Below are 27,614 nucleotides of genomic sequence, written 5' to 3' on the forward strand. Positions count from 1 at the left end.
ATGTCCAGGAACTGGAGTGGCGCCTATACAATAAAGAGACATACTGTCCAGAGGACGAATAGAGGACTATCGGAGGGCTGTCGGACCTGGACGCCACGGGGCCGATCCCGAGTGGACGCGGTCGGCCTCCTCTGCGGTGACCCGGCCACGTTCTCGTTGGGCCACGACGACGGCTTAGGGTTGGTGCACTACAACGTAATATGCGGCTGAACGGCCGGCGGCGGCGGCGGCGGCGGCGGCGGCGGCGGCGGCGGCGGCGGCGGCGGCGGCGGCGGAGGAGGAGGAGGATGTGAGCTCGACGGCGGAGATGGATAAAAAAAATATGGCGTGCAGCGGTGGCAATTAGACTTGGAGCAGCCGCAAAAGAGGATGGGGATCGGCGAGGACGAGTTTGGAGATCAGCCGCCGCCGGAGGACCGCCGAAATCATAATGTCATGGAAATGCTGCCCGCGTCCGGAAAATCGGCCGCCCGTGAGCGACGACGGTGTACGTTCTGCAGATGTCGAGGTGCGCGTGCCAGAGTTGCAGGTGTCGGGACCGGGAGATGGTGACAACAGAGTCGAAGTCGAGGAAGGACAAACGGAATGACGGTGAAACTGGACGGGGTAAGAAGAGACGTGGCAGTTCCACGAGAAGCGCGAAAACAAACGCAATTATTACGTAAGTTACAAGCATATTATTACAGTATTTATGAACTAAGAGTGTTACGACTTATCATATTATATAATATACCATATAAAAATAATATGTCGTGAAAAAAATAAAAATTGTAAATAATTTTATGTAAATTTAAAATTTTAGCATACCTAACTCTTGAAGCGATAAGCGCTTCTCGTAACTGTCATCGTCGTCAAACTTATCCCCATTCGATCAGTTTCACCATCACCTCTAAAAGATCTTCCTCGTCCACATATGTCACCATCTCCGCGGGTCCGGCACGCACGGGCCACACCTCGATCTGCAGCCAGGAGCTGTCTAGTCTGAAGCGCCCGGTCGACAGCCTGCGCCTGCCTCCAGAACGAACATTCGCGGGTCGGTTTCACAGACGCGGGCAGCATTTCCGTGGCGGTGGTCCTCCGGCAAAGGCTGATTTTCAGACTCGTCCTCCGCTTGACGGATCCTGATCCCGTGCCAGGCTGCTGTCGCCGCTGCATGCCATAGTAACCGCCGTCGAGCACCAGAGCATCCTCCTCTCACTCCGCCCAGAGTACTGCAGCCGGCCGCTTATTGTAGTGCACCTCGCACCGTCGTCGCGGCCCGACGAAACCCCCGTGGGGGTGGCTCGGTGGCCGCCCGGCGTCCTGGTCCGACAGTCCGCCGCAAAAATATGTCCTCTCGTCGTCCTTTGTGCAGTATGTCCATTGTCCATGAGCCGGACATTCCCTGATTTACAGCCAGCGTTTCTACTCCACGGTTTACCCGAATCGTCCGGTTGGAAAAAAAATTTCTTAGATTATAGTTATTATATGTTAAGTATATATATGTTTTAGACAAATAAAGAAAATTGTATGGATTGATATTGATAATATTATTTTTATTTTTTTTTTTGTTCATATCTGATAATAATATATACACTTATAACTAAAATAACTAATATGTTACACATGTTCACAAGTTTAGTTTGTACAAAATACAGACCCAATAAACGTGAAGCGAGTATAGGTATATGTGAAATTGTTTTCAAGGGTGTCTTTATACACGCGCATGCATTGTACAACAAAAACAACAACTATATTATAGAGTGTAAATCAGGAATTGGCGAAATACTTTCAAAGATTGTGTTAAAAAACGAAATACATTTGATTTTAATGAGTAATTATTGTCAAATACAGAATAATAAATAGATACAATTATACAGTTGTATTAAAACGAATTAAATGTGTATTAATCAGTGGTAATAGGTTGAGTGCGAAACACAAAAATTACCTATTTAGTATAGGTATTTACTTAGATTATTTAAAAACAAAACTAATACTAAGTGGGTATAGGTACATCGTACATGACTTGACTTGACCGTCTTCGCTCAGAATCGTTTTTCTTATACAATGATATTATATCATTGAATTCAAATTGAACACCATTCATTAATTATATAAGAAAATCTAGAAAACTTAGGCAATTAAAAATCTTATTCAATAAGTTATACAGAAATATATAACTCATATTGTTATTTACTTATTACTTATTTATAAAATTATAAGCTTATAAAGTTATAACATTTTGCACTATTATAATTTATAAACTATAATTGTATAAATATACCTCATATAGTTTTAAAGAATTATGAAAGAATTTACAATATTTATAGTAAACTAATTAATAAGTAATAAATATAACATCAAACATTTTTTTTATATGAGCTCTACAATATGTTATGATGTGCTTACGTGTTTGTAACTTATGAATTAAAAGGCTATGCTTAAATTTGTTATATAATAGATTTGTTAAACTACTTCTACATTATCTTTTAATAATATTAATGTTACATATTTTCTTCCTTTCATAAAATAAAATAACTATTAAAAATGTTTATTTGTAAATCGATGTCTATGAACTTTTAGATATAATAAATAATTTTTTTTTATATTTTATAGAAATTAAATATTTCATAAAAATTCTATGAAGTTACAAAACCGTAAATATTTTATTCAATGCCCTAAAAACGATTGAAAAATACCATATAAAAACCATAGTAAGTAGTGTTAAAAATGTACCAAAACTATTACAATGAGTGAAACAATTACTGCACACTATTTTTACCTTTGAAATACCATTAAATATTAACCAAGACATATAAACTATAATAAGAACTCAGAATCGCACAAATAAATAATAAACGATTTCATTGACGGAAGAGACTGATTTATTTTGGAATGTCAATACACATCATGATAATAATTAAAAACAAATCATAAAATTATATGTACTGTTTGGGCTATGGCATTTTTGAGTTTGAGGTTGATGTGGACTTCAATTAACAGTTCTGGAACAAAACAAAAATTATTCAATATATATGATATACTTAAGTATACAATTTTAAATACTAATAAATACTAACAGGATTACAAAATTTGTTATACTTTACAGTTTACAGAATTGTAAAATATATTTTTAAAATCATATTTAAATTAATATAAGAATATACATCGATTCAGAAAGTATTTAAAATACAGTTCATAGACTTTTAAGTTATAAGAACTATTTGTTCTAGTACTTGACATTGACATATACTTTTAATTTTAGTCATTTAATTTTACAAGTAGGTAAATTTATTTATGTACCTATTTAGTAATTATTATACTTATATAATGTTGTGATGTCAACATTCAAGTATCATTAAAACTTTATATTACCTATACCTACTTCATTTTATACCGAAAAAAGAAAATAAATAAAAAAATGTATAATTTATAAATTTAATATTAATTAAACTATAATCCTACAGTTTAATAATTTGATTTTAATTTATTATAATTAAAATAATATAATAATTATCAAATAACAACCTAAACTGCGACAAATAATTATTTTGAATTTTTAAAAGTATATTTTACAAACGATTTTTAAATTTTCAAATACAGTTATACCAATACTGTATTAAAATACTTAATTTTAAAAAGTTTTGAGTAATACTATAAAAGTATTTAAATACATTTACTAGAATACATTACAACACTGACAGTCTATTATGACTATATTGTGTGCGAAAATATTATATGACATCTTGTTAATCAATTTTAGTACTATAAGAGGTAGAGAAAATAGATTTTCGAGACTTGTATCGAAAGATTTAATATTTAGAAAGTTATGTTTAAAAATTATCAAAAATAGGTTATTTATATAAAAACAATAACAATTCAACTTGATGTAACAATAAAATATTGAACAAAATTATTTAAGCTCTAAGTAGTAATTTTTTATATAATAATAAAAAAAATTGTATATATTTTGATAACGTATACGTGATATAAAAAAGAATACTGTACTACTGATTTAATTTATATACCTTTTGAACAATTAAATAAACATACCAATCTATGCATGTGCACAACAATAAAAGAAAACTAAAACACAATAACAATACGATTTGGAAAAAAATACAATCCCACTATTATTCGTAATTTGAAAAAAATCACAGAATTGTTAACTCACCATCAATTGGCTGGTGACTGGGGTTGCTTTGGCAACTGATTTGATGGCATTGGCAGATTGGACTTGTCCGACGACGACGATGTTCATGGTTACTTTTTCAGCGCCCATTTTTGGTTTTTTGAGGTGTAAAGTGAAAACTGCAAGTAGACAAAAAAATATTAAATTAAAAATAGAAAACACGAACAATTTAAATTAATATAAAGATCAAAGAAATTTTGTTTCTCGTCAGCTATATACTCACAGTATATTATATTTGCACGAAAATTGCGTTATACCGGAACGAATCATCAGAACGTAATTTTATACATCAGTGGCCTAGTGTGCAGAGCACACTGGCGTGGTGGCGTGACCATAGCTCTGAAAGGTGATTCGAGTAACTGATTTTGTACGTCGGACGACGTCAAATATTACTATTTATTTACATATTTTACCATTTAACTTTGAAAACATATCCATCGAGTATTGTGTGAACGGCTCAATTAATATAACTAAATCTGCTTCTAAAATATGTCACTAAATAATAGTGGGAAAATATTGGACATTGTGATTCCCATATATTCTAATTTGGGTTAACGTCTAAAATATATTATGCCCGTCAATTTGACTTAAATCATAAAAATGTTTATTGAAATATAGATTCCTTTATAAAATATTCCATCAAAAAGTATTAATTAATCAGTTTCTTGGCTTGAAATATATTTATTTCAAAATCCGATTTGAATATCGAAAAAAAAATTGTGTTGTAGGTCCTTTCAGAATCACGAATTTGTATTTTCAAAATGTAAAATGAACAATGATTTATAAAAAAAATAAATTAATAAGATAAACATGTACGCAAGGGCGTCTATAAAGAAAGTTCGTTAGATACATCTTGATCAACTGGATCTAGTAGAACCTTAAACCTTTATGGGTCTATATAATATGAGGCCTTTATGAGTACCTAAAACAAATATTTTGTGGAACAAAAGTCCTCAAAAGTGTGATATTAATATTGGAACAAATTATTATGGAACAAAACTGACTGGAAACATCACAATAATAATTATTATGACTATTTTATAATATCTTGGTAATATCGTAATGGGGATTTATTCCTAGAAATCTGATTAGTTTAAATTAAGATTGTGCGTCCTAGACGCGACCGAATCCGTCGTTTGTAGTATTGGTGGGAGAAGGAACCGTAGACGTAGGTGGCAGCACATTACGGATGAAAAGTTAAATTTCACAACAAAAAACATGCTTACGAAACATGACAAATACAAAGGTTTAGAGTGATTTTAGAGAAAAATATCAAATTATCAAAATTAAAGAACACAACATCATCTAGGGCATGACATATCCGTTTGTAGATTAAACAACTGAAACGATAGATATTTAAGATTAAAAATTACAATTTTTGACAACATAAAAATATCGTATTTCTGTTAAAAACTAATAAAAAGCCAAACGGATATGTCATTCCCTAGATAATGTTGTGTTCTTTAATTTTGATAATAGATTGTACTACGCTAAGTATATTACTTTTGAAATTAAATCTATTTTTGGAAAACATGTTTTTATACCGAAATATAGCTGCGGTGACATATTCTTAATATAAAATATCTTAGGCCGACAGACCGTCTCAGCTCTTAATCGAGTCAAAACATTTAATACCTATGACCAATATTAAATATTAAAATTAAATAATTTATAATATAATACCTATATTTACAACCTACATAATATATTGTATAATTATTAATTACTAATTATATTATACAGGAGATGTACAGTTAGGTTAGGTTAAACATGAAAATTTAATACAAGGGTACTCGTAAGTTGCTGTTAGTAGAAGTTTAAAAAAAAGTTGAGCGTAAATCCACAATAGTAGATTATGAGCGTCTAAAGTTAGAAGGGTGAGAAAATTATTTTGAGTGGTAAATTCATAACATTTTTTCTTTTTTATATCTAAAAGATAAATACCTGTATCTAACAATAATGGTGTTCAAAAAAATGAACGGGCTCGAAATTTTTCTAATGCTGCGGGCCGACGGGAAAGATAAACAAACTATAGCTGGCTAGTAGGTAATACACGTCGTCTGGGAGATTTTCCCGGAGATCGGTCCCTGCGTTGAAATATTAATTGTATTTAGCTCAATACCAATTCTCAATAATCCGAACGTGCACGTACAAATTATCTTCACCCGAAAAATAAAATATGGCAACTAACTATTACAACATCGCACGCTACGCGGCAAACGTCATATTAATCGAAACCTTAGAAGACATTGCAGTCAACAAAATGGAAGGCACTTACGCTGACGAAATCGACGAATACCTCGTGCGTCTAGTGACTTTTCTTCTGTCTGCCATTGATTCGGTCGCACTACTGCAAGTGGCGACGATCAGACCCCGGCGTCGGATGGAGTAAATCCGATTCTTGGAGGCGCAGATGGGAAGGAGTGTGACGAAAACGTCGAGGTGTTTCGAAAATTTTGGAAGCAGAAGAGGACCATTCCGTTTTGCAGGCGAACATTTGTGCGTCGTCGTCGTGTGGGGACGCGCCGTCCTCGGAGTCGGGGCCTGTCGATCCCACTCCGACTCCCGAGGGCGGACCGCTCGACGACGTTTTGCGACCAGACGACGTGTTGGATGATGAGAACATCGAGCCAGCCAGGGGTAAGGAATAGCTTTGGTGAGTTGTTCGGATGGCTGGATACCCGGCAGGAGCACACCTGGAAACTGCTATCCACTTCGTCGTACGAGGTGGAAAGGCGTCCGACGCTTTTTCCGCGGTCTGTGCTGGCGTCGATGAGAAGCCGTCCGCAGCTCGCCCCTGGGCTGAAGACGACGGACAGAATGACGGCGACGGAATGGAGGGGAGGATGCGAGAAAGAGCACGGACGGTGCGCGGCGGTAAGTCACCCGCGCACGTACTCCGACCACCCGCGGCGCGACGGGTTTCGCTGGCGTAGCGCACTCGGTCGTCGATGACGCGCGAGACCCTCTGGCGGCTCGGTGAGCGCCCGGCTGCAGATACGGTCACGCGGAGCGGCGGCGACGGAAGACGGCGACGACACGGCGGCTATATAGTAGAGGTACCGACGCGGGCACGTTTCGGCAGCGGCGGAGACTTCGGCACGGGGTGAGTGGTATGGAGATTTGCGTGCTAGGAACACGGGGACGTCAGCGGCGCTGGACTCGCGGAAACTTAACTGTTTCACAGGGTTTGGCGGTGCGTGACTTCGCCGCGGCTGCGGAACGAAGACGCGGCCGGAGGGATAACGCCAGGGCGAAAATTACCGAGAGTCAAGGATCGCGCTGTGGTCCGCTGACTTTCGCATTTTCGCCCAGTGGTAATCCCACATCGGCCGTTTCGCTCGTCCCCACCGGTTCCGCAGCACAAAATCTCTCTTCACTTGCTCCGCGTCTTGGTCTTCGCCGTCCGTCGGCCGAGTCGTCGCGCCGTCGACCGTCGACGCGCACGACATCGCGCTTTAGCCGCCGTCCGTTTCCGTCAACCGTAGTCGCTCCTATGGCCGTCACGGTCTGGCCTCGCCGGCTGGGCAAGGTCGTCAAGCGGTCGAGTAAACGCTCCAGCGAAACTCGTCAACCCACGGGACAGGTCGGAGAACGTGCAGAGGTGACCAGTGGCCAGCAACTCTGCATTTCAGCACCAATCGCCATCTCGCATTCTCCCCCCCTTGTTTATAGTGTCTATCCTGTCCGTCGTATTTTTTTTTTCTTTAAATTTTATTAAATTATTTCAAATTATTAAATTGTTCAGATATTTTTTTTTTTTTTATTATCATAAACGCATATTATTGTGTAAACTATTATATTTATATTTTTTTTTAGCCAATGTGCTATTTTTTTTCAAAATTGTTCATACATTTTCTTACTTTTTTTGGTTTATATGTAATAAACATTTTTTGATGTGAACAAAACAAATTTCTTTTTTTTTCGTTTTTTCGAGTGTATAATCAATTGTTACAGATTAAAAAAATCGTTAAAATAATATTTTAAATAAAAAAACTCGTTAGTCGATTATGCAAAGTAATGACCGTGGACCTGGAGTATAAACGCTACACTAAAGGCGACGAAAACTGCTGAATAATTGAATAAATCATATAATACCTAACGCATTACACCGACGGATACGACATCAAGGACCAAAACCAATACAGGAATTGTAAATAATAATTATATTATATGTATTATGTAGAACGTGCAAACGTCAATATAGTCGAATAGTTAGAACAAAATAATATTTAAAAAAATTCAAAATTGAATTTTACATAGGTAAAATAATAGTATAATTTGTATATAATGTAATAGAGCTGCATGTCGAAAAATAATATTGTTTGAAAACTTTCCGGTTTAGGTTTGAACCATTAAGCCCTTAGGCGTGCGTACGTACTGCATTCCCTGCACCTGACAATTTATTTTGGATTTAGTGGGCTGGTAGATATTTATTTGAAAGGTATACATAGAGTGAATAATTTTAAACACATTGAGCTTTTAAATAAACTAACTCTCCGAGCGTCGCTGGGGGTGACCCCCCAAACGGGGTGGTGTTGGCCTTGAGTGTGGTCGATGTCGGAAGCTGCAGCGGTCTTGTGGTCCGGTCGTCGGTCTCGAGCTAGACGGTTGGTGGGTGATAAGGAGGTCTGATGATAAGGAACTGTGATAAGGTCAGGACCACTGCGGTTCGACGTGGTAGCTCGGGCAGGCCATCTGGATGGCCGGGTCACGGCGTAGCAGACAAAGTCTTTGACAGAGGCTTTTCGAAAACGCCGCCGGAAATTCGAAATTCCGTAAAAACATCATATAGCCGCCGCTATTTTTTTGGTGTCTAGCAGGTCAGTCACCTCAGTTATTGGGGTAGGAAATCGTCGGATAGCGGACAATGTGGGATGGCCGGGTCACGACAACAGGTATGCAATCGACTGCGTCAAATCACGGAAAGCGTTCATTACTGTCACCAAAAATGCAAATTTAAGTAATAAATTCCGTGAAAAAAAATTCAAAACATTTCGGGCGTCCATGCAAATCATATAGCCAACGTATTTTTTGGGTGTCTTGCAGATAAGTCACCTCAGTTATTCGGGTAGGCAATCCGACTTCGCCAGATAGCGGACAATGTGCGACGGCCAGGTCACGTCGTCAGGTATGCAATCCGACTGCGTCGAATCGCGGACAGCGTTCATTTTTGTCACCGAAAACCCAAAAAAAAGTAATAAATTACGTGAAAAAAATTCATAACATTTCGAGCGCATATATTCAAGCCTGTATAATATAGTGATAGTGACACTACGGCGGCGATCTCCTCGATGTCAATCGGCCCGGGACTCGTCGATGTCAAAGTACCTACAGCCGCTCGCAGCCTATACATTTAGCCGGGAACGTGAATACAGTCCGAACGGGGTTGGTTTACGCCGCCGCCGGGAGACCACCCATCTGGGAAACGCGATTTTTTCATTAGCTGTTTCCTTACGCTAGTTCAAAAATTATACCTAGTCGGAATTGGAGCACCAAACGGGTCCCTGTTTTATATAGGTGGAGGATGGAAAATTTTACTTTTTATAATAAATTAATTTTGGTATCGAAACTTTATACGCTTTTATAGCTAACTGTATACGTTGGTAAGTACAATTTCTACTATCGTGACTCGGCGCGGCGCAGTGGCTGAAATCAATCACGCGACGTGATTAAGAGTAAGCAACGGCCGCTGCTGGGTTCGTTGTGCGCAAAAACCTAGTCACACATACACGTGTTCCTAACCGACCGTACCAATAGTCCCAACCCTACCAACCTTACAGGCTAATGATCTCAGTCGTCGAAGCCTTAAAATCTAATTAAATAAATTAAATAATTTCTTCTAATATTATCAAATACATTCACATACACTTCACTTAAAGGAAAATACGTCATACAATCTTCCGACTCGGGACTCCACGTAGGAGGGAACCCGCCTAACCATCAGTACGATAGGCGTCGATAGCGCTCCCAGACCCCAGTGTTAATCCGTCTTCCCAATACCATGAACTAAGATAGTTCATGCCACTACTAAATAAACACGGCGTGATATCACAGAATAGATAAGGGGGCTCCGGCGTATCTTGTTTTAAGAGGACGCCCATAGAGTATTACTCTATGAGGACGCCACACTGAAATTTATTGTCTCCGTCTTACAAGTGCATAACATAGTAAATTTGCAAATTTAGACTCGGCAGATTGTCAGGCTCCGTTAATGCTCCACATATACTGTATATAATGTATGTTTTCTGTTATTCAGATACTCGGCATTAGCAAAACAGTATTTGAACTTCCGGTAAACAGTGAACTACTTAATTCTTAAAATAGTATTATTATTTTTTAATATATTTTTAAGTATTTTGAATACTTTTTAAAAGTATTTTTAACAAAGTTTAAATATAATTGTATGAAAATACCATAAAGTCCGTTTTATATGGTTTCTGTTTCTAAAATTTTTTAAGAAAACTGAAAATCTAATAACTTTAAAATAGTTTCATATTAATAGTTTATACCACTTTTTATTTAATTTTTTTCATTAAAATTTAATCAATTAGTTGAAATATATATCTGAATGCAGAATGAAATATGTGAACATGTATTTATCTTTAAATAGTCAGACATGTTATAGTAATTGTTAAAATGTATGGTAAATAGTAACATAATAGGTAGGTACCTTTTCTCATATAGTGATATGTACAATATACATATATATATTATGAACCATGAAATTAAAATAAATATTTGTATTTGTATTCAAATACTTTGTGAGTATTCGTAAAATACACTTTTATAATAGTAGTTTAAATGTATTTAAAATACTTTTTTATTAGAATACTTTTTCAAAAGTGTTTTTTACATGACTGTATTGACCTCATTAAACGATGGCGGCGTCGTCGGTCCAAACCTGAAAAAAAATTTTACTATACGTATAGTATAGTTGGTTTATAAACCAAATTATTAATGTTACTTAAAAATGTAGAGATGGCTGTTGTTTGATATTCTCTACTTCGCTATTCAAACTCGACTGCTGGCTATGCCAATAATTTACATTATTGTACTCTACGTTCCTGTGTTCTATTTACGTTTTACGCTTTTTTTTTTTAAATTTTGTAAACATAAGTCTATAATTTGAGATTTATTTGTTTCAACTGTAGATTATACAACTGCATCATTTATTCCAATTGCATACCTTTTTAAGTAAATTTCAGACCAGGCTTGTTGGATTTTTTTAAAAAACGAACATCAGGACTAATAATATTTATTTTCAATTTCACTTCAAAAACACTTCTTAGCACTAATTCGAATATATATTTCCTACAAGGTTAATATAAAATCTTTCGTCCTATCAGTTGTAACGTATCTAATTTTCACATTATATTACTCCATTGAACCACTACCTAACTACCTATTTATTTTGAATAACATCAATATTCAATATGTTCTTGTGTAGGTAAACGATAATATATTGAAATTTTCGATTTTTATCAGAAAAGGTAATAATTTTTATTTTATTATAATTTCCATAGAAAATAATAGATCTACGAGAAATTTTGTCGGAACGTTTTTTATGGAAGACACCTCTGAATCTACAATTTAGGTTCTATACAATGTTATGCTAAATGCGATTATATAATGAATTAAATCAGAATGACCCTAAAACTACCCTATTTATCAATATTCAACCCTCTTGCTGCACCTGAAGGGGGTTATTAATCATCACCAAATTTAACCCACATACCTTTCGTTTGGTAATGAAAAAATTGGGGCGGGTGACAAATTAAAAATTTGAAAGTTCATAAATAAGGGCCACCCTAAATTGTTCATATAAAGATGTATTGGTATTCTATTTTGTTTTTTAAATTGTTAATCAGTATAAACTATAGTTTGTAACTATTATTATTATTATGATGTGTAAGCTCTATGTCGATTATAAAATTGCAAATATTATACTGTGTTGGCTATTATCTAAATAAACATATTATTTTATGTGTAATACTGTGCTGGCTATAAATATTATTATTATTATAATAGGAAGCTGGTGAATATATTGATTATTTTTGGATGACGATAAATACTTTGTAAATGTTTAGTCGAATAAAATTATTTTATTTATAATATAATTTCAATATATTTTGACAGTGTTTTTTTTTTTTAATAATTGTATCGAGTAAGTTTTAAGTTTTTCAACTATATTATAGTGTTTAAATTAAAATAAATTAAAGTAAAGTAATGTTTTCAATTAATTTGATTTTTTTTCACGACTTAAAATAGCTGCCAAACGGAACTTGGCGCGCTAAGTGAAGTCAACCAATATTAAGATGTGGCCGCATCTGGTCGAAGTTATGCTAAAGGTATTCTATTATATTTGAGTTAATATTACTTAACGTAGTTAAAATTAGTAATAGAACGATAGGCGCACTTAGGATTAATTCAATAATTGAGATTTCTTAAAAACCGGCATTTAGTTAAATAATTTACTGGTGGAAGTTACATTATGTTTAAAATTTGTACGAGATTAAATTTCTTTCAAAACCCGAATCCTAAGACCACCCATGGTTACTGTAGTAAATATTAAAACTCATAGGCGTTACTTATACTCGAGAAACAGTGCATTTTGATATTCTTATTTTTGTGGAGTTTTAAAATGCCAATAACAGTACTACTAAAAACGTAATAATATATAAAAACACAAATATAATTTTAAAAAAAGGAAAAAAAATTCATAATTTACATAATAATGTAAAAAAATAAATGTCAGTATATGTTTTATTTTTATTGTTGTGATTTTTCTATAATCACTTTTAGTAGGTACCACTATTTATTAGGTATCTATGTTCCACTCGAAATAATATATTTACAGTCAAAATTTCTGTCATACAAATTCATCAGTTAGACAAATTATTTTAAAATGTTTTTAATCTTTTGATTGTATCATTTACAATTTGAGTAGGTGTTAAATTTCACTTTTTTTCTTTCGATCTATTTCACTGTAATGATTACATAAGTGTAACAATTAAAATCGAATACTCTTCAAGTATCCATATTTACAGAGTTGGTATACTGTAAAATGTAATTAAAGATGATTTTTAATGTACCTATCGTTATTGTTTTAGGTTAAATATTATCTCTACAATAATAACGGATAAACTATATTATTACATTAAGCACATTTGAATTGGTTTAACAAATATTATGATAGGTACGCGACCAAATCCGTTCTGTTCACGCTCAAACGCAATAAACAGTATACAGTTCATACATTTCCATACCTATAGGTAGCTAGGTATATACCATATTATAACTGCACCTAACCGTGCGTTTAAATTAGCTAGGTACCGTAATATAAATATAACACGAGGAAGACGATTCGTATACGTATGGGTATATACGTTAAATAATAATAACATATTATACCATATAATATAACGAGTAGGTATTTATCCTCACGCTAATGCCTAATATTATTCTCATCACGATTCGCGCAAGTCATAATAAGTCGTCCTATTTAAAAAATAGAAAACACGAACAATTTAAAATAATATAAAGATCAAAGAAATTTCGTTTCTCGTCAGCTATATACTCACAAATATTACATTTGAACAGAAATTGCGTTATATCATAATTAAGCATCGATTCGTCCTTTTATACATTAGCGGCCTAGTGTGCAGGGCACGCTGGTGTGGTGGCGTGACCATATCTCTTAAAGGTGATTCGAGTGACTGATATCGTACGTCGGACGACGTAAATAAATATTATTATTATAGGAAACTGGTGAATATATTGTTTATTTTTGGATGACGATAAACACTTTGTAAAAGTTTAATCGAATAAAATTAGTTTATTTATATTGTAATAATATATTTCGACAGTGAATTGTTTTAATAATTGTATTGAATAAGTTTTTAAGTTTTTAACTTTGGTTTTTATATTATAGTGTTTAAATTAAATTGAAGTAAAGTATAGGAACGTTTTCAATAAATTTGATTTTTTCCACGACTTAAAATAGCTGCTTACGTAGAACTTATCGCGCTAAGTTTCACGCGTGAAGTCAACCAATATTAATATGTAGATGCAGCTGGTCGAAGTTATGCTAAAGGTATGGTTGTAGTTAAATTCTATTTTATTTGAGTTAATATTACTTTACGTAGTAAAAATTAGTTATAGAACGATAGGTGCACATAGGATTGATTCGATAATCCAGATTTATTAAAAAACGGTTTTTAGTGAAATAATTCACCCGTGGAAGCCCCGGTGAGTCGTTATATTATGTTTAAAATTTGTACGAGATTAAATTTATTTCCAAACCCATATCCTAAGACCACCTATGGTTACTGTTATAAATATTAGAACTCATAAACGCTACTAAGTAAAAAAAAATTTTTAAATACACTTCAAAACGTTCAAAAAATAACTATTTTACCAAATAAAACTGTGCACCTAAATAAATACACAGTACATAAATAATACAGTCTAAAAAAAAGAATATATAATTTATACATAAGTACTAGACACTTTTTATTGGGTTGGAAACATAATGAAATTAAAAAAAAAAGTGCGAAATCGAATACTACTCAAGCATCCATATCTACGGAGTCTATAAATATTAATAAAATATGATTTTTAATGTACCTACCTATCGTTATTGTTTTAGATTAAATGTTATTTCTACAAATAATGAATAAACTATATTATTACATTAAGCACATTTGAAGTGGTTTAACAAATATTAAGATTTACCTAACGACTTTTAATCGTGACGAAAGACGTTTTAATTTTATTTGAAAAAGCATTAAATAGGTTTTAACAAAGGTATTGATAATTTCAAATGTATTTTTCTAATCAACATAAATAAAAATCGTTTAATTATTATTTGTCTCGCACGTGTGTGTAAAAATAACACGTTTGGCTCCATTGTAGATTGTTATAAACAAATAAATATTGAGCAACAATGTTTATGATAAAATAAAAAAATTCAAACCAGAACAGTACCGTTCATAATTGATCATAGGTATAGTACAGTGAAACCTCTATTAATGGACACCTCTCAATAGTGGACCCTTCCCAATAGTGGACACTTCTAAATTCCCCGGCAAAAATGTATGCGTATAATAGGAGTTATAACCTCTTAGTAGTGGACACTCCTAATAGTGGACGTGGACATAATAAACTGGTACCAAATTAAAAATTACCTCTCATAAATGGACACAATACATGTACATTTTGAAAACGTTTAATAAAAATACTATATTTATCTGTTATATTCGTTCATATTTTATCTTATCTTAATGGTTTTCCTATTCCAAAAATTACTAATGGTCGTGGAGGTAAAATAGCTAAAGATCGATTAACTGTTTTACTATGTGTAAATATGATCGGGGAATTTGAAACTCCGTTAATAATAGGAAAATCACCAAAACCACGTTGTTTCAAAAGTGTAAATGTATCAACGTTAGGTGTTAATTGGAAAGCTAACCGTAAGGCATGGATGAATCGAGATTTAATGACAGATTGGCTAATGTGTTTTAACAGAAAAATGGAGATGGAAAATAGAAAAATTATTTTATTTCTAGATAATGCTAGCTCACATCCTGATACATTAAACTTAAAAAATATAAAACTAATATTCTTACCTCCAAATACGACTTCGATTTGCCAACCACTAGATCAAGGAATTATTAAAAATTTTAAAGTTCATTATCGCCAACGATTACTTCGTCATATTTTATCTAGAGTTGATCAGAATGTAGAAAACAAATCTATAAACGTTTTAGATGCAATTTTTTGGATAAAATCCGCATTAAAAAATATAAAACCAGAGACAGTCAAAAATTGTTTTAAAAAGTCGGGATTTTTTTCGATCGATACAGCAGAATATGTAATGGAAAATGACAATGTTGCGAATTTGGACTTATTCTCAGAACTTGTACCGAGTATTATCGAAATTGAGGACTATGTTTCTATAGATAATAATATCCTTACAGAAGACAATACATTAATCATATCAGATATAATCAATTGTAATCTAGACAATTTTAGTGAAAAAGAAACCGAACAACTCGAAGAACAAGAAGAATAATATGAAGACGATTCGATATACAATCCAACGTTTGAAGAAGTTTGGAAAACAATAAATAATTTAAAAACATATTTTAAAAATAAAGAAGATGAAATCGCATTATCAATGGTAGCCAATTTACAAATTCATTGGGAAGAGCAGAAAAAATTTACACAAAAAAAAATTACAGATTTTTTTAATTTTACATAATCATTAAACATTTTTATAAGCATTTTTATACTACATAATTTTTTAATACATACATACATACAATATACATATACATATTTATAATATAATATTATACATAATAAATAATAAATTAATATTCCAATGTATATGTTCATATACAGTGTACATATAACCTGCAATTTCCTATAGTGTCTCCCTATAGTGGACATTTAGTAATTTTTTGCAAATGTCCACTAAGTAGAGGTTTTCTCAATAGTGGACAACTCTCTATAATGGACAATTTTAAATTCCCCGTGGCTGTCCACTATATAGAGGTTTCACTGTATTTACTTTTCGTATTTTTCGTGTTTAGAATAATAGATGATTATTTTCAAAAAAAGAAAATATCCACATTAATTAATTTTAATATTATTATAAAAATAACATACATTCCTATACTTATATTTCGACAGCCTCATCACCACCACTAATGTAAATTTGAAAACATTTTACTTGCATTTTTTTATTTATATTGTACAGTATATTAGGTAATTTCTACTGTAAAATAAATATTTAAAGATATCGAATTTCAGAGGAAGTCCTAAGCTGTGTCGTCTTCTGTGTCCTTCAGTCAAACCTAGTCGGACATTAAACGATAATGTGCGGAGATCGCTCTACGTAACAGGTAAGACGAAGCTGAATATCATTACAACCAGACATCAGTATAGCCACTTTGACCACCATCGCGGGCCAAACGGATACTGGGATTCTGACCGCTTCGACCCCATCAACCTCCGTAGTTCAGAGTCTATGATCCGTCCGACAAAGGATCTGACAGGCTTTCCGCCGAGCGGTATCCGACCGCTGTCCACTGGGTGCGAGGCAATCGTGTACACCATTGTAAGCCGGGTACAAGACTATGGCGAACCAGGTTATGCGTTGCGTGTTTCACTACAACGTTGACATTGTGAACGCCCCAATAGGTACACCGCGTTAAACAGAGGTCCACCAGGGTAATACTACGCTATACGGTGCACCGTTGTTGTACGTATATACCTTGGTAGCACAATTATACCGCCCTGGTGCGATTCGCTCGGTACCGTCGCCGTCTGGTGATAATTCGGTGTGTATAGTCCGTCTGAAACGTCGTCATATGCGAGCCAATAGACTACTGACACGCGTTGATGCGCTTGTATGTCAAGAATTACAGTTTCCGCCGCGGTGGTCCAAGTCGCCGGCCCGTGGCTGTTATACTAATTATAGTCCGCTTCGTCTTAAGTCTGCCGAAAAGATATTAAGATTCTCATTTCAAACCAACGAAAACATAATTTATGTGGCGAAGTAACAAACGACACCAGCTGTTTGGTGAGTATCTTATATAACATTATGTTTTGTAAATGTTTGCGAATAGTGTCGAGTCTTACGTGTCACGGTACGTCCGTAGGCTGTAGGCATCCGTACTTTACAAAAATATAATCATTTAAATAACATCAATATGTAGTAAGGGGAAAATACGCGGTAAGGGTAGGTAGTGATTTTATGTGAAATGAGTTTATATTAAACACGATATTATTATAAGATGATGAGTAGTGTACAATGAATATGTGTGGTTGATGACCTGCTTCAACGGGCAAAGGGACGCGTCTGATGAGACTGGTTGCCTGTGTCCTTCGGAGGTAAAACGGTTCAATAACCCCCGCTACGACGTTGGTACTCGACAATGTGTTTTAGTAGGTCTATTTATATTAGTAAGAGGGATTGTGGGTATGTATGTATATACGTATTTGGAAATCGTGTAAAATTACGTTATTATATTGCTCGTTCATCCCCGTAAGATCTCTCTCTCTACGTAAGATCTCTTATCTACATTATTATAATATTTGTCAAATCATTTACTCCGTGCGTAGGTAGTGATGATTGCCTTCTGCGATTTGATTGTATTTTTTCGGGGTGGTGTTGGACGATCGTTATCACTTTGACTTATATTTGCTAGGTATGTACCGCGTGATTTTAATTTATGCCGGTGAGCTAAGGTGATTTTCTTTTAGCTTACATCCAGTTTAATGATATTTATATAATTCGAATATTACTCATATAGTCATATAGTTTCTACAGTACATACCTTAACTTTATTTGTAAATCGCAGTGTAATGTGATTATTGTTCAATCGCCTTAATTGTGGAATTTAAACCTAGTTCTCTTTTAAATACATTACGTTCAAAGTCACCATATAGGACCTTTTGTGGACATTGATAACTACTCGCACGTAATCTATCCTATGAACTGCTAATATATTATGATTTTACACCTTAGAAATTTATTGTATTCGCCGTCACCATGACCTCTTACGAACATTTATAACGACTTGAATACAACCTAGCTTATGAAGTGTTAACTTTGTAAATAATAAAAATATAGTTCAAAAAAAAAATATTTATTTGTTAAAATACATCAGTGATTGGCTGTTTGTCTTAATATAATATAATTAAGAAAAAACATTTATAATTTACATTCACTACGCGTATAATAATGACTTAACAAATTGGAAATAATTTGCAACAGTATTAATTACAATAATTACAGGCCCAACAATATGTATAGGATAGACACGCGATCAGTTTGTCTACACATATGCGGGTTATTCCAAAATTTGGGACTGTCACTTGGAAGCTTTCTGTACGTTCGCGAAAATGGCATTCTATTTACACATGTCTAGACCAAAAATGATTCTGCACAATAAAACAATTACAGACATATTTGTAAATCAATTGAATAATAATCAAGGTCTTTTTGGTGTAAGATATTTGATATTGCACAATTTATTATTATGTGTATACAGTTCTATGTACATGCCTACCAATTATATGCCATACATATATATATTGTGGTAAACTGACAATCGGGTTGATTGTGTGGTTTACCGGGTTGCAGGTAGCAAGACCGTTGTGTTGAGGATTTCTTCTTGTTGGATCATAGATAATAAAGATATGGTTAGGACATAATGGTCTTATCAGCGGTTTTCGAATAAAGTATACCTATATCGAGTATCAATCACGGCTACGGATAAAGGAGCCTGAATTAATTTCCCCTCCGGGAACGCGGTCACAAATATATTTAACATAGCCGTGGCCTATCCATATCTTTATTATCTATGTGTTGGATTGAATAAAATATAGCTCGTTGAATTGATAAGAAATTTATTAAGATTTACTCTGGTGTAATTATTATAAGTCCAAATAATACAATTTAGGTGCTGTGAGACGTGAAGATGCTTGTGATAACAATGGGTGAACTCGTCTGAATACAGGCCGTTTTAAGTCTGCTTTTTTAAGGGTCTCCTACTCTCCTACCTTCCCCCTTGCCTATCGGCTTATCTTATTGCATAAAGAGTGTTATCTATATCTTGCACGCTTAGTTGGGAAAAAGTCCTATTACTGTGTCCATGGTTGTCAATCATTTATTTAGATGCTATTTTCCTGTTTCTATTTATGTGTCGTGTACATAAATATATTTATATACATGTATATACATATAATATGTATGTACGTTATATATCCTTCCTTATATATATAAAAGAACAGGCCTTTTTTATGTACCAATTTTGTGACGACGCTATTTAACTTTTTTCCAATTTTTTTTCACAAAGTTGTTCCAAATACCTTCGTGAGTGTCACCGCGTCACCTGATTTTCAAAGTTTTGATTTTAAAGTGTTGTAATTGGCAAAAATAAATTTTTACGTGTAATTTGTATATCTAAATTCATATAATAAATAACAATAGCAGTCAGCCGATAACGGGAAATACGGTACGGCACGGCGGTCAGAAGGTTTCTGTCTACCTGGACTCTGATCTTTTTTTGTGTGTGTTATGAATTGTTCCGAGGCTATATAATAAATTATTTAATGAGTTGTATAGAAAACACTGACTAAAAATAATAATACATTTCTTATCGAAATGCGATAAACGTGTTACGACCGACGATCCGCCAGACGCCGAACGCGCGCCGATTGTTGGTTCATCAGTGTACTGCGACTGTGATCAGTGAACTGTGCGCGTTTGTGTGGTGTTTCCTTAAATTATTTAACTACAATTGTCATTTACATTATGAGTAAAAACCACTGTACTGCCTTAGCAATACATAATTCTTATTTAAACGACGATGTTATTAATGCATTTTTAGACATCATAAAATTACAAACATCATTTATTCCACAAAACGTATTATTTTATCAAACACCACTTATGTATTCAGCCGTTGAGAACGTGGATGATTTTCAAATTTTATATAATGGTTCTATTAGAAATGATGCTATTGGGCATTGGCTATGTGTGTATTATCGTAATGAAACTAAGTGCGTAGAAGTGTACGATAGTCTATACCATACACTTAATGATAATTTATTTGAGATTTTGGATATTTTATATCCTTCAAAATCCAATGTTGTGTTTAAGTCTGTTATAAAACAGCCAGATGGGTATTCATGTGGAGGCTTTGCAATTGCATTTGCTACATCACTAATATTTGGACGTAATCCATCGGATGAATGTTATATTATCGATTACAACAATATGATATGTAAAACCTGGACGTTACGTAACCATTTAAATAACATATTAGTCAGTACATTATTACAACCTTTCCCTACACACCATACACATGTAGCCCAGAGTACTGATATTTTATCCTTAAAAAACAAAAAAATAAAAATAATAAAAACAAAGACTGCAATAGGGCGTAAAAAGCGTAAAAGTATAATTAATAAAAATATCAGAATTGCTATGCAAGGTAATAAAAAAAATATTGAACGGAACAATAAAGAAAAGTCTGCTTTTAATTATTCGCCAATTGTAGATTACAAAAATAGTAGACACATTAAAATTGGACTCATGGATAAATTGTGTAATTTTTGTGATGCTTTAAAATGGTCTGCGGAATCTCCAGGACTGTGCTGTTCGAACGGTAAAATTAAATTACAATCTATTGAAGATCCACCAGAACCGTTACGTAGTCTTATTTTTGTTGAAAATATTACAAAATCTAAATTTTTTCTGACTGCAATAAGAAAATATAATTGTGCGTTTCAAATGACCTCTTTTAGAGGAAAACAAATTTTACATGATAAATTCATGCCAACTTTTAAGAAACAAGGGCAAATATACCATAATGCAGGCAGTTTATTCCCCGTGCATTCAAGTGAACCAAAGTTTTTACAAATATACTTTGTAGGCAATGACAATTCCGAAGCTGAATTCAGGCATACAAATATTCCTAACCTCGACCCCCTAATTGTAATCAAGTTACAAAAAATGCTTCATTTACATAACAATCTTATAAGATCTTTTAAGGCTGCTATAGATTCACATGAATATGAAAATATGGACAACTTAAATATAGTTATACATGCAGAACGAGTAACCTATGGCAATCATCCTGGACGTTTTAATGCACCTTCAGTTAATGAAGTCGGTATAGTAATAGGTGGTCAACAATTCGAAAAGCGTGATATAGTTCTTAATGGTCGAAATAATACGTTGAAACGTATAAATGAATTACATAGATCATATGATGCCCTACAATATCCTCTCATGTTCTGTCGTGGTGAGGACGGATACAACATCGCTATTCCGAAATTTGATACCATAAAAAATCAAGCAGATAAAAAAAAAATGTCAGCATCTAGCTTTTATTTATATAAAATCATGATACGAAAAAGTAATAGCAACTATTTACATTATTTTCGGCAGTTATTTAACATGTATTTGGTAGACATGTACGCGAAAATTGAGACAGAACGTCTAAATTTTATTCGCTATAATCAATGTAAACTACACGTAGACAATTATATACATTTACAAGACTCTATCAATAATGAAATTGATCCTAAAGATATAGGACAATTAGTTGTTTTGCTATCCTCATTTATAGGTGGTCCAAGGTATATGCATGAAAGGACCCAGGATGACTTATGTAAGATTATATGGAAAACCATATATATTTTTAACATTTACATGCAATCCAAATTGGTCTGAAATACAGGAAAATTTATATCATGACCAGCGGCCACAAGACAGACATGATTTAATTGCCCATGTTTTTCATCTAAAAGTTAAAAAATTAATGGAGTCAAAAATAAATCAAAAATATTTGGTAGTGCTAAATGCTTCATGTATTCAATAGAATGGCAAAAGCGAGGTTTGCCACATATTCACATTTTAATTTGGTTGGAAAATAAAATCCGACCTGACGATATAGATTCCCTTATATGTGCTGAAATTCCTGACCCAATACAAGATCCAATTTTACACGAAATAGTTAGAAAAAATATGATACATGGTCCATGTGGTACCTTTAATGGAAACAGCAAATACATGTCTAATGGGAATTTTTTGGCGCTTATGTCTAAATCTAAATTTTCGTTTTATATTGTAAGTAATAATCGTATCGATAAATGAGTAAGAGCAATCGATACAGAATGACGTCGCTTATGCCCTAATTACAAAAAGTCGATTTCATAAAAAGTGTCGCTTATGCCCTTTTGCATTGTCGCCATCGATATGTAGTGTACCGACTAGACTCTAGTTACTCTACTACACTCTTCGTATGAACAAGAAAAACTGATAATACTCAATAAATATTAATAATACAATTATTATTTGGTGTAGAATCTAAATATTATATATGAAAAAAAAATAGAAATAATCCAACAATATTGTAATAATGCATTCGTGTCACTTATTGACGTATGTTATGTGTTAATGCGGTCGCGAACCCCCGACATGAGTATCACAGACCCCAGGGGGCCGCGGACCACAGGTTAAGAACCGCTGTACTAGCTGAATACTATTTTTTTAAGTTTGTAAATTAAAAACTGGTTGGTAATTACTAGGGGTAGGGACTCTATGCCCTTAAAAACCTTAAAATATGCATGCACTTATGCCCTAAAAATGACTAATATTAATATGCTATTAAAATATGCATTAAAAAAAATCATAATACCTATTGAATAAAACATTTTTATTTTAATATCTAAATAATATTTTCAAAATTATTAATTGTAATTCATAATAAAAATTTTTTATAAATAATATATATATTTGATAATTTTTTTTCTTCTTACATTGAGTTTTTGTGAATCACGCATGTGGTTTATCAATAAGTAACAATTCGAGTGATCGGCGAGGAAAACAAACACCAATTTTAAAAATATTTATTTTCTATAAATAAAACCATCATACTAATATCACAAGTCTAGGAAATCTATTTAAAATTAGGATTTTTTTATTTAATTATAAAACTTACACCTATATATTATAAAAAAAATTTTGTTACGCACTTATAAATATAAAATGGTCAAATATGCAAAATATTAAACTATAAATTGTACTGCAATCAATAAACAATTATCAGATTCTTGGTGAATTCTAATCTCGGAGTTGCTGAAAATTAGAGTTTTAAATTGAAAATCAATGTAATGTGTTCATCGTTTAACTCTGTAAGTAATGGGCCTTTTGATGTTTATTTTTAAAAATAAAATCAATTGTATGAGGTTAAGTTTTTAATGGCATATTACTGTAGTATATAGTCTCGGTATAAAGTTTAACTGCCTGCTGTAATGGTTGATAACTTTTTCGCACATATTTTTTAAGGGTTTTCATGTGAATAAAACTATTAATCGAAAAAATAGAATGCAATTTCCATAAAAAAAATATATAAAAATCAAATATAACGTTAATTTTGTTGATATTTTCGGTTTCGTTAAATTGATAGGTTTTTTTAAAAAGAAGGTTACCGCTACACGTTATCCCTTAATATTAGATATTTGGTGATTACTGGTAATTGTTAATCGCTTCTCAACATTTAAACTTACAGACCGGGAAGCGGTTACCAAATCTCAAAATTGGTCATGATAACCGGTAACCGGTTTCAAGCCCTAGTTTCATCTAATAGGTTTTGAAAATCCTTACAGTTTCTAAAAAACATTATATAATCAATTTTTTCCAAATATCAACTGTTACCTACCTAACATTATTCTGGTGAATTATTTTGAACACGGCGACTTTATTACCTACTCTTTGTCTCTTTTCCATATAGCCATTTTGGTGATCACCGAGTACCATGCATGTACCATGCACTGTGCAGTTTATCATCATCACTCATCACTAGCTTTAAAACCTAACTTTATTTTTTTTTATAGTCACTAGTTTAGTCTTCTTTGTTCTTTGTTCATTCAAACAGTTCAAACTAAAAACAGACGAACGTAAGTATAGTATAATTCAATAACTGTATTGTATTATTATTTATTACCCCTATTAGCATAATTTATTATGACTTAGGTATATTATAAATATTCAGTACCTGATCAATAAAAATATGTTTTTCTTTAACAATATTATAAAAAGTAAATTTGATAAGAATTTTTGTTCTTTGGTCAAAAACTTGAGAATTCAATACAAATGTTCAGCGTATTACATTATTACATTTTTATTACATTATTACATTGTTATTACATTAATACATTATTGCGTTATTATATTATTACATTGCTATTACATTAATACATTATTACGTTATTACATTATTAAATTATTACCACAGGATACGAAAACACAAATATACAATATACAATACACAATATACAATATGACATTATTTCAGCGCAAAAGTAAAGTTAGAAGGTATGTACTCTATATGCTCTAAGACATACAACCGCGAAACGGCAAATAACAGCTGGTGGCGAAGAGCCGACGACGGTAGTACAGTGCTTGAAATACGTGAGGCAAACCTACACTAACTTGGTAACTTGGTACAAACGACAATGGAGGACACGATAAACAGTTTCAGAATCCTGGCCGGACACAATAGTAGCAGCGAACATGGGAGTGAGATAACAGTGGGGGGGGGGGGGGGTGTTTAAAAACCTTTTTAACTCTATAATATACATTTACTGGTCTATCATGTCAATAGAACCACAACAGCAAAACAACCACCTGACGAATTTCTTCGTCCGACGCCAAAACGAACGACGTGAACGTCTGTGTTTGACCACAGTTACAGACCCCCTATCTGTGTTTTGCGTCGTATTCGAAACCTGCAACTCTGGAGCATCACCAGCCAAATTCGGACGCGCGGGAATATTCGTCGTAGATATACACAGCCTGCCATCCAGCAAACTCTTGGAATCACGAATTTCCGATGATTCCGGTCTGCGTATCGCCGGTGACCTACCGAAACTTTAAATTTGGCGTTGATCGCCACCCCATATCTGCAGGTGTCTCGCCAGCTGAATTTGGACGCACGGGAATATTTGGCGTGGATACACACAGCCTGCCGTCCAGCAAACACTTGCAGGAATCACGATTTCCCGACGATTCCGGTCTCTGTATATCGCTGGTGACCTGCCGAAACTTTAAATTTGGCGTTGATCGCCACCCAATCTCTGTCGATTTGGCTGAGGACATTTTACCCATTACGGTCATATTGGGTAAAGATGCATATCTTTTATGGACCCGTAAACTTTTCATATCCCTGTTGCTTTCAGGCAAAGGTTTTGGTATGTTTTTTCGTAAATCAACGAAAATCAGCTGCATCATTTCACTCTCGGATGTGACATTGATATCGGACATATTTATCTGATAATATATAGAGAGAGTAATTAATAAATTATACGGAAAAAACGTTTTAACTAATTGTTGACCGCAGGAATGAAAAATAATTCGTAATGAAGACAAGAAATGAATATTGACAAGTGGTAACTATGTGACACAGATACGAATTGTAGATTTTTCAAACATTCATGGCAACGAAATTTTTGTTGACAAATTATTAAAAGGAGATAATAATTATTTGTTAAGATTTTGTTTTTTTAGTTATACTGATCAAGAATACAAAACTAAAAGTTTTTTTTATTGTTTAAATAAAATCTATGATTTGTAAATTTGGAAAATAATACTAGATATTTATGACCAAAGAAAATTAGAATATACAAATCTAAATATTTTGCTGTTTTGAAGGATTATGCGGAGTTACGGTGCACAGTGGAATATTTTCATAAAAACCCGGCCAAAATATTATAATATAAAATTTGAATTTTTCTTTTTTCTCTGTGAAATAGAAACGATAAAATCAAATCACATACACATGGGCTACGCATATGTACGAATGCTTATTATAAACTGTACAATATTCATAATGATGCATAGTTAACAAATCCTTTAATAATATGCTATACATCGGATGATGTGACAACTAATGCGCAATATTAATCATAATTTATAATCATATATTTAATCATAATTCATAATCCGATTCTAGACTTTTTAGTTCTTACCGTCCTTCTGGATCTAACAGCAGGTAAGTCTTCATAACGATTGATAGCCTATTTAATAGAAGTTTATGATTATATTATAATCAAAAATAAGGATTCTGGTATATCGTTACAATAGAAGTTTAAAAATACATAGGCACCACTTTTTTTTAGAAGTATTTAAAGTTCAAATTTTGACAACTATGTTGTAGTTAAAAATTTATAAAATGTTCAGCTTTTATAGCCAAGGATTGGAAATTTATAACAAGGTTCCACGTAAATAGGCTATATATAAATTACTTTATTCACAATAATATTATCAAATATACTTAGTAATATCAATATATCATAGGCTGACTGACTGTCTTCGCTCAGAATCGTTTTTCTTACACAATGATACTAAATGAAATATCATTGGATTCAAATTTAACACCGTCCATTACAGTGACCTGTACTACTGTACAGGAGAGTGACACCCACTTGCGCACTTTTTTTACTTTGTCCATTATTGTATTCGTACAATGTGAACATTGTAATACATTGTGAACCTTTTAAAAATTTACTTAAAAACAATATTATCGTAATTATGTTTAGTATAATCATAATATGTTGATCCAATGATATCATCATAAGATTCTCGAAACATTAATTATAAAACTTCAGAACTTAATAATAAAAGGATGTGATAGTAATCTTACTTGGACAGGTTTTTCAATTTTCAAGTTGGTGTTTTAAAAAGTCCATTTAATCTGCTGGGTATTAGCCGCAGAAAAAAGAAAACGTCAGATGGTTTTCAATTAGTGTTGGGTATTGCAATTTGTATTATTTGTGCTATTGTTGTTCGGGAATTTCGTTATTGTATTTTTATTGGCATTTTTCCTAACTTTTGGAAAAGTCATAATTCCATCAAGAG

The 27,614-nt window shown here is 33.4% G+C and overlaps 1 protein-coding gene, 1 long non-coding RNA gene and 1 pseudogene across 2 annotated transcripts in view; 1 reads left to right on the forward strand and 2 right to left on the reverse strand.

Annotated features, from left to right (window-relative positions):
- Positions 1-807: 807 nt before the first annotated feature.
- On the reverse strand, positions 808-1,387 carry LOC132942688 (uncharacterized). Its single transcript, XM_061011292.1, has one exon. The coding sequence runs from the start codon at positions 1,153-1,155 to the stop codon at positions 808-810; it is 348 nt and encodes a 115-aa protein (XP_060867275.1). The 5' UTR covers positions 1,156-1,387.
- Positions 1,388-2,844: 1,457 nt separating this feature from the next.
- LOC132942606 (uncharacterized) overlaps positions 2,845-27,614 on the reverse strand; it is a 50,829-nt gene continuing 26,059 nt past the window's right edge. Inside the window, exons 2-3 of the long non-coding RNA XR_009664297.1 lie at positions 4,154-4,290; positions 2,845-2,984 (exon numbers count right to left, since the gene is read on the reverse strand). This is a non-coding gene — a long non-coding RNA (uncharacterized LOC132942606). The remainder of the gene's footprint in view (positions 2,985-4,153; positions 4,291-27,614) is intronic.
- Positions 15,657-17,360, forward strand: LOC132943923 (uncharacterized; annotated as a pseudogene).

This window comes from Metopolophium dirhodum, chromosome 4 (genome assembly GCF_019925205.1).
Source record: "Metopolophium dirhodum isolate CAU chromosome 4, ASM1992520v1, whole genome shotgun sequence".
Taxonomy (NCBI): Eukaryota; Metazoa; Arthropoda; class Insecta; order Hemiptera; family Aphididae; genus Metopolophium; species Metopolophium dirhodum.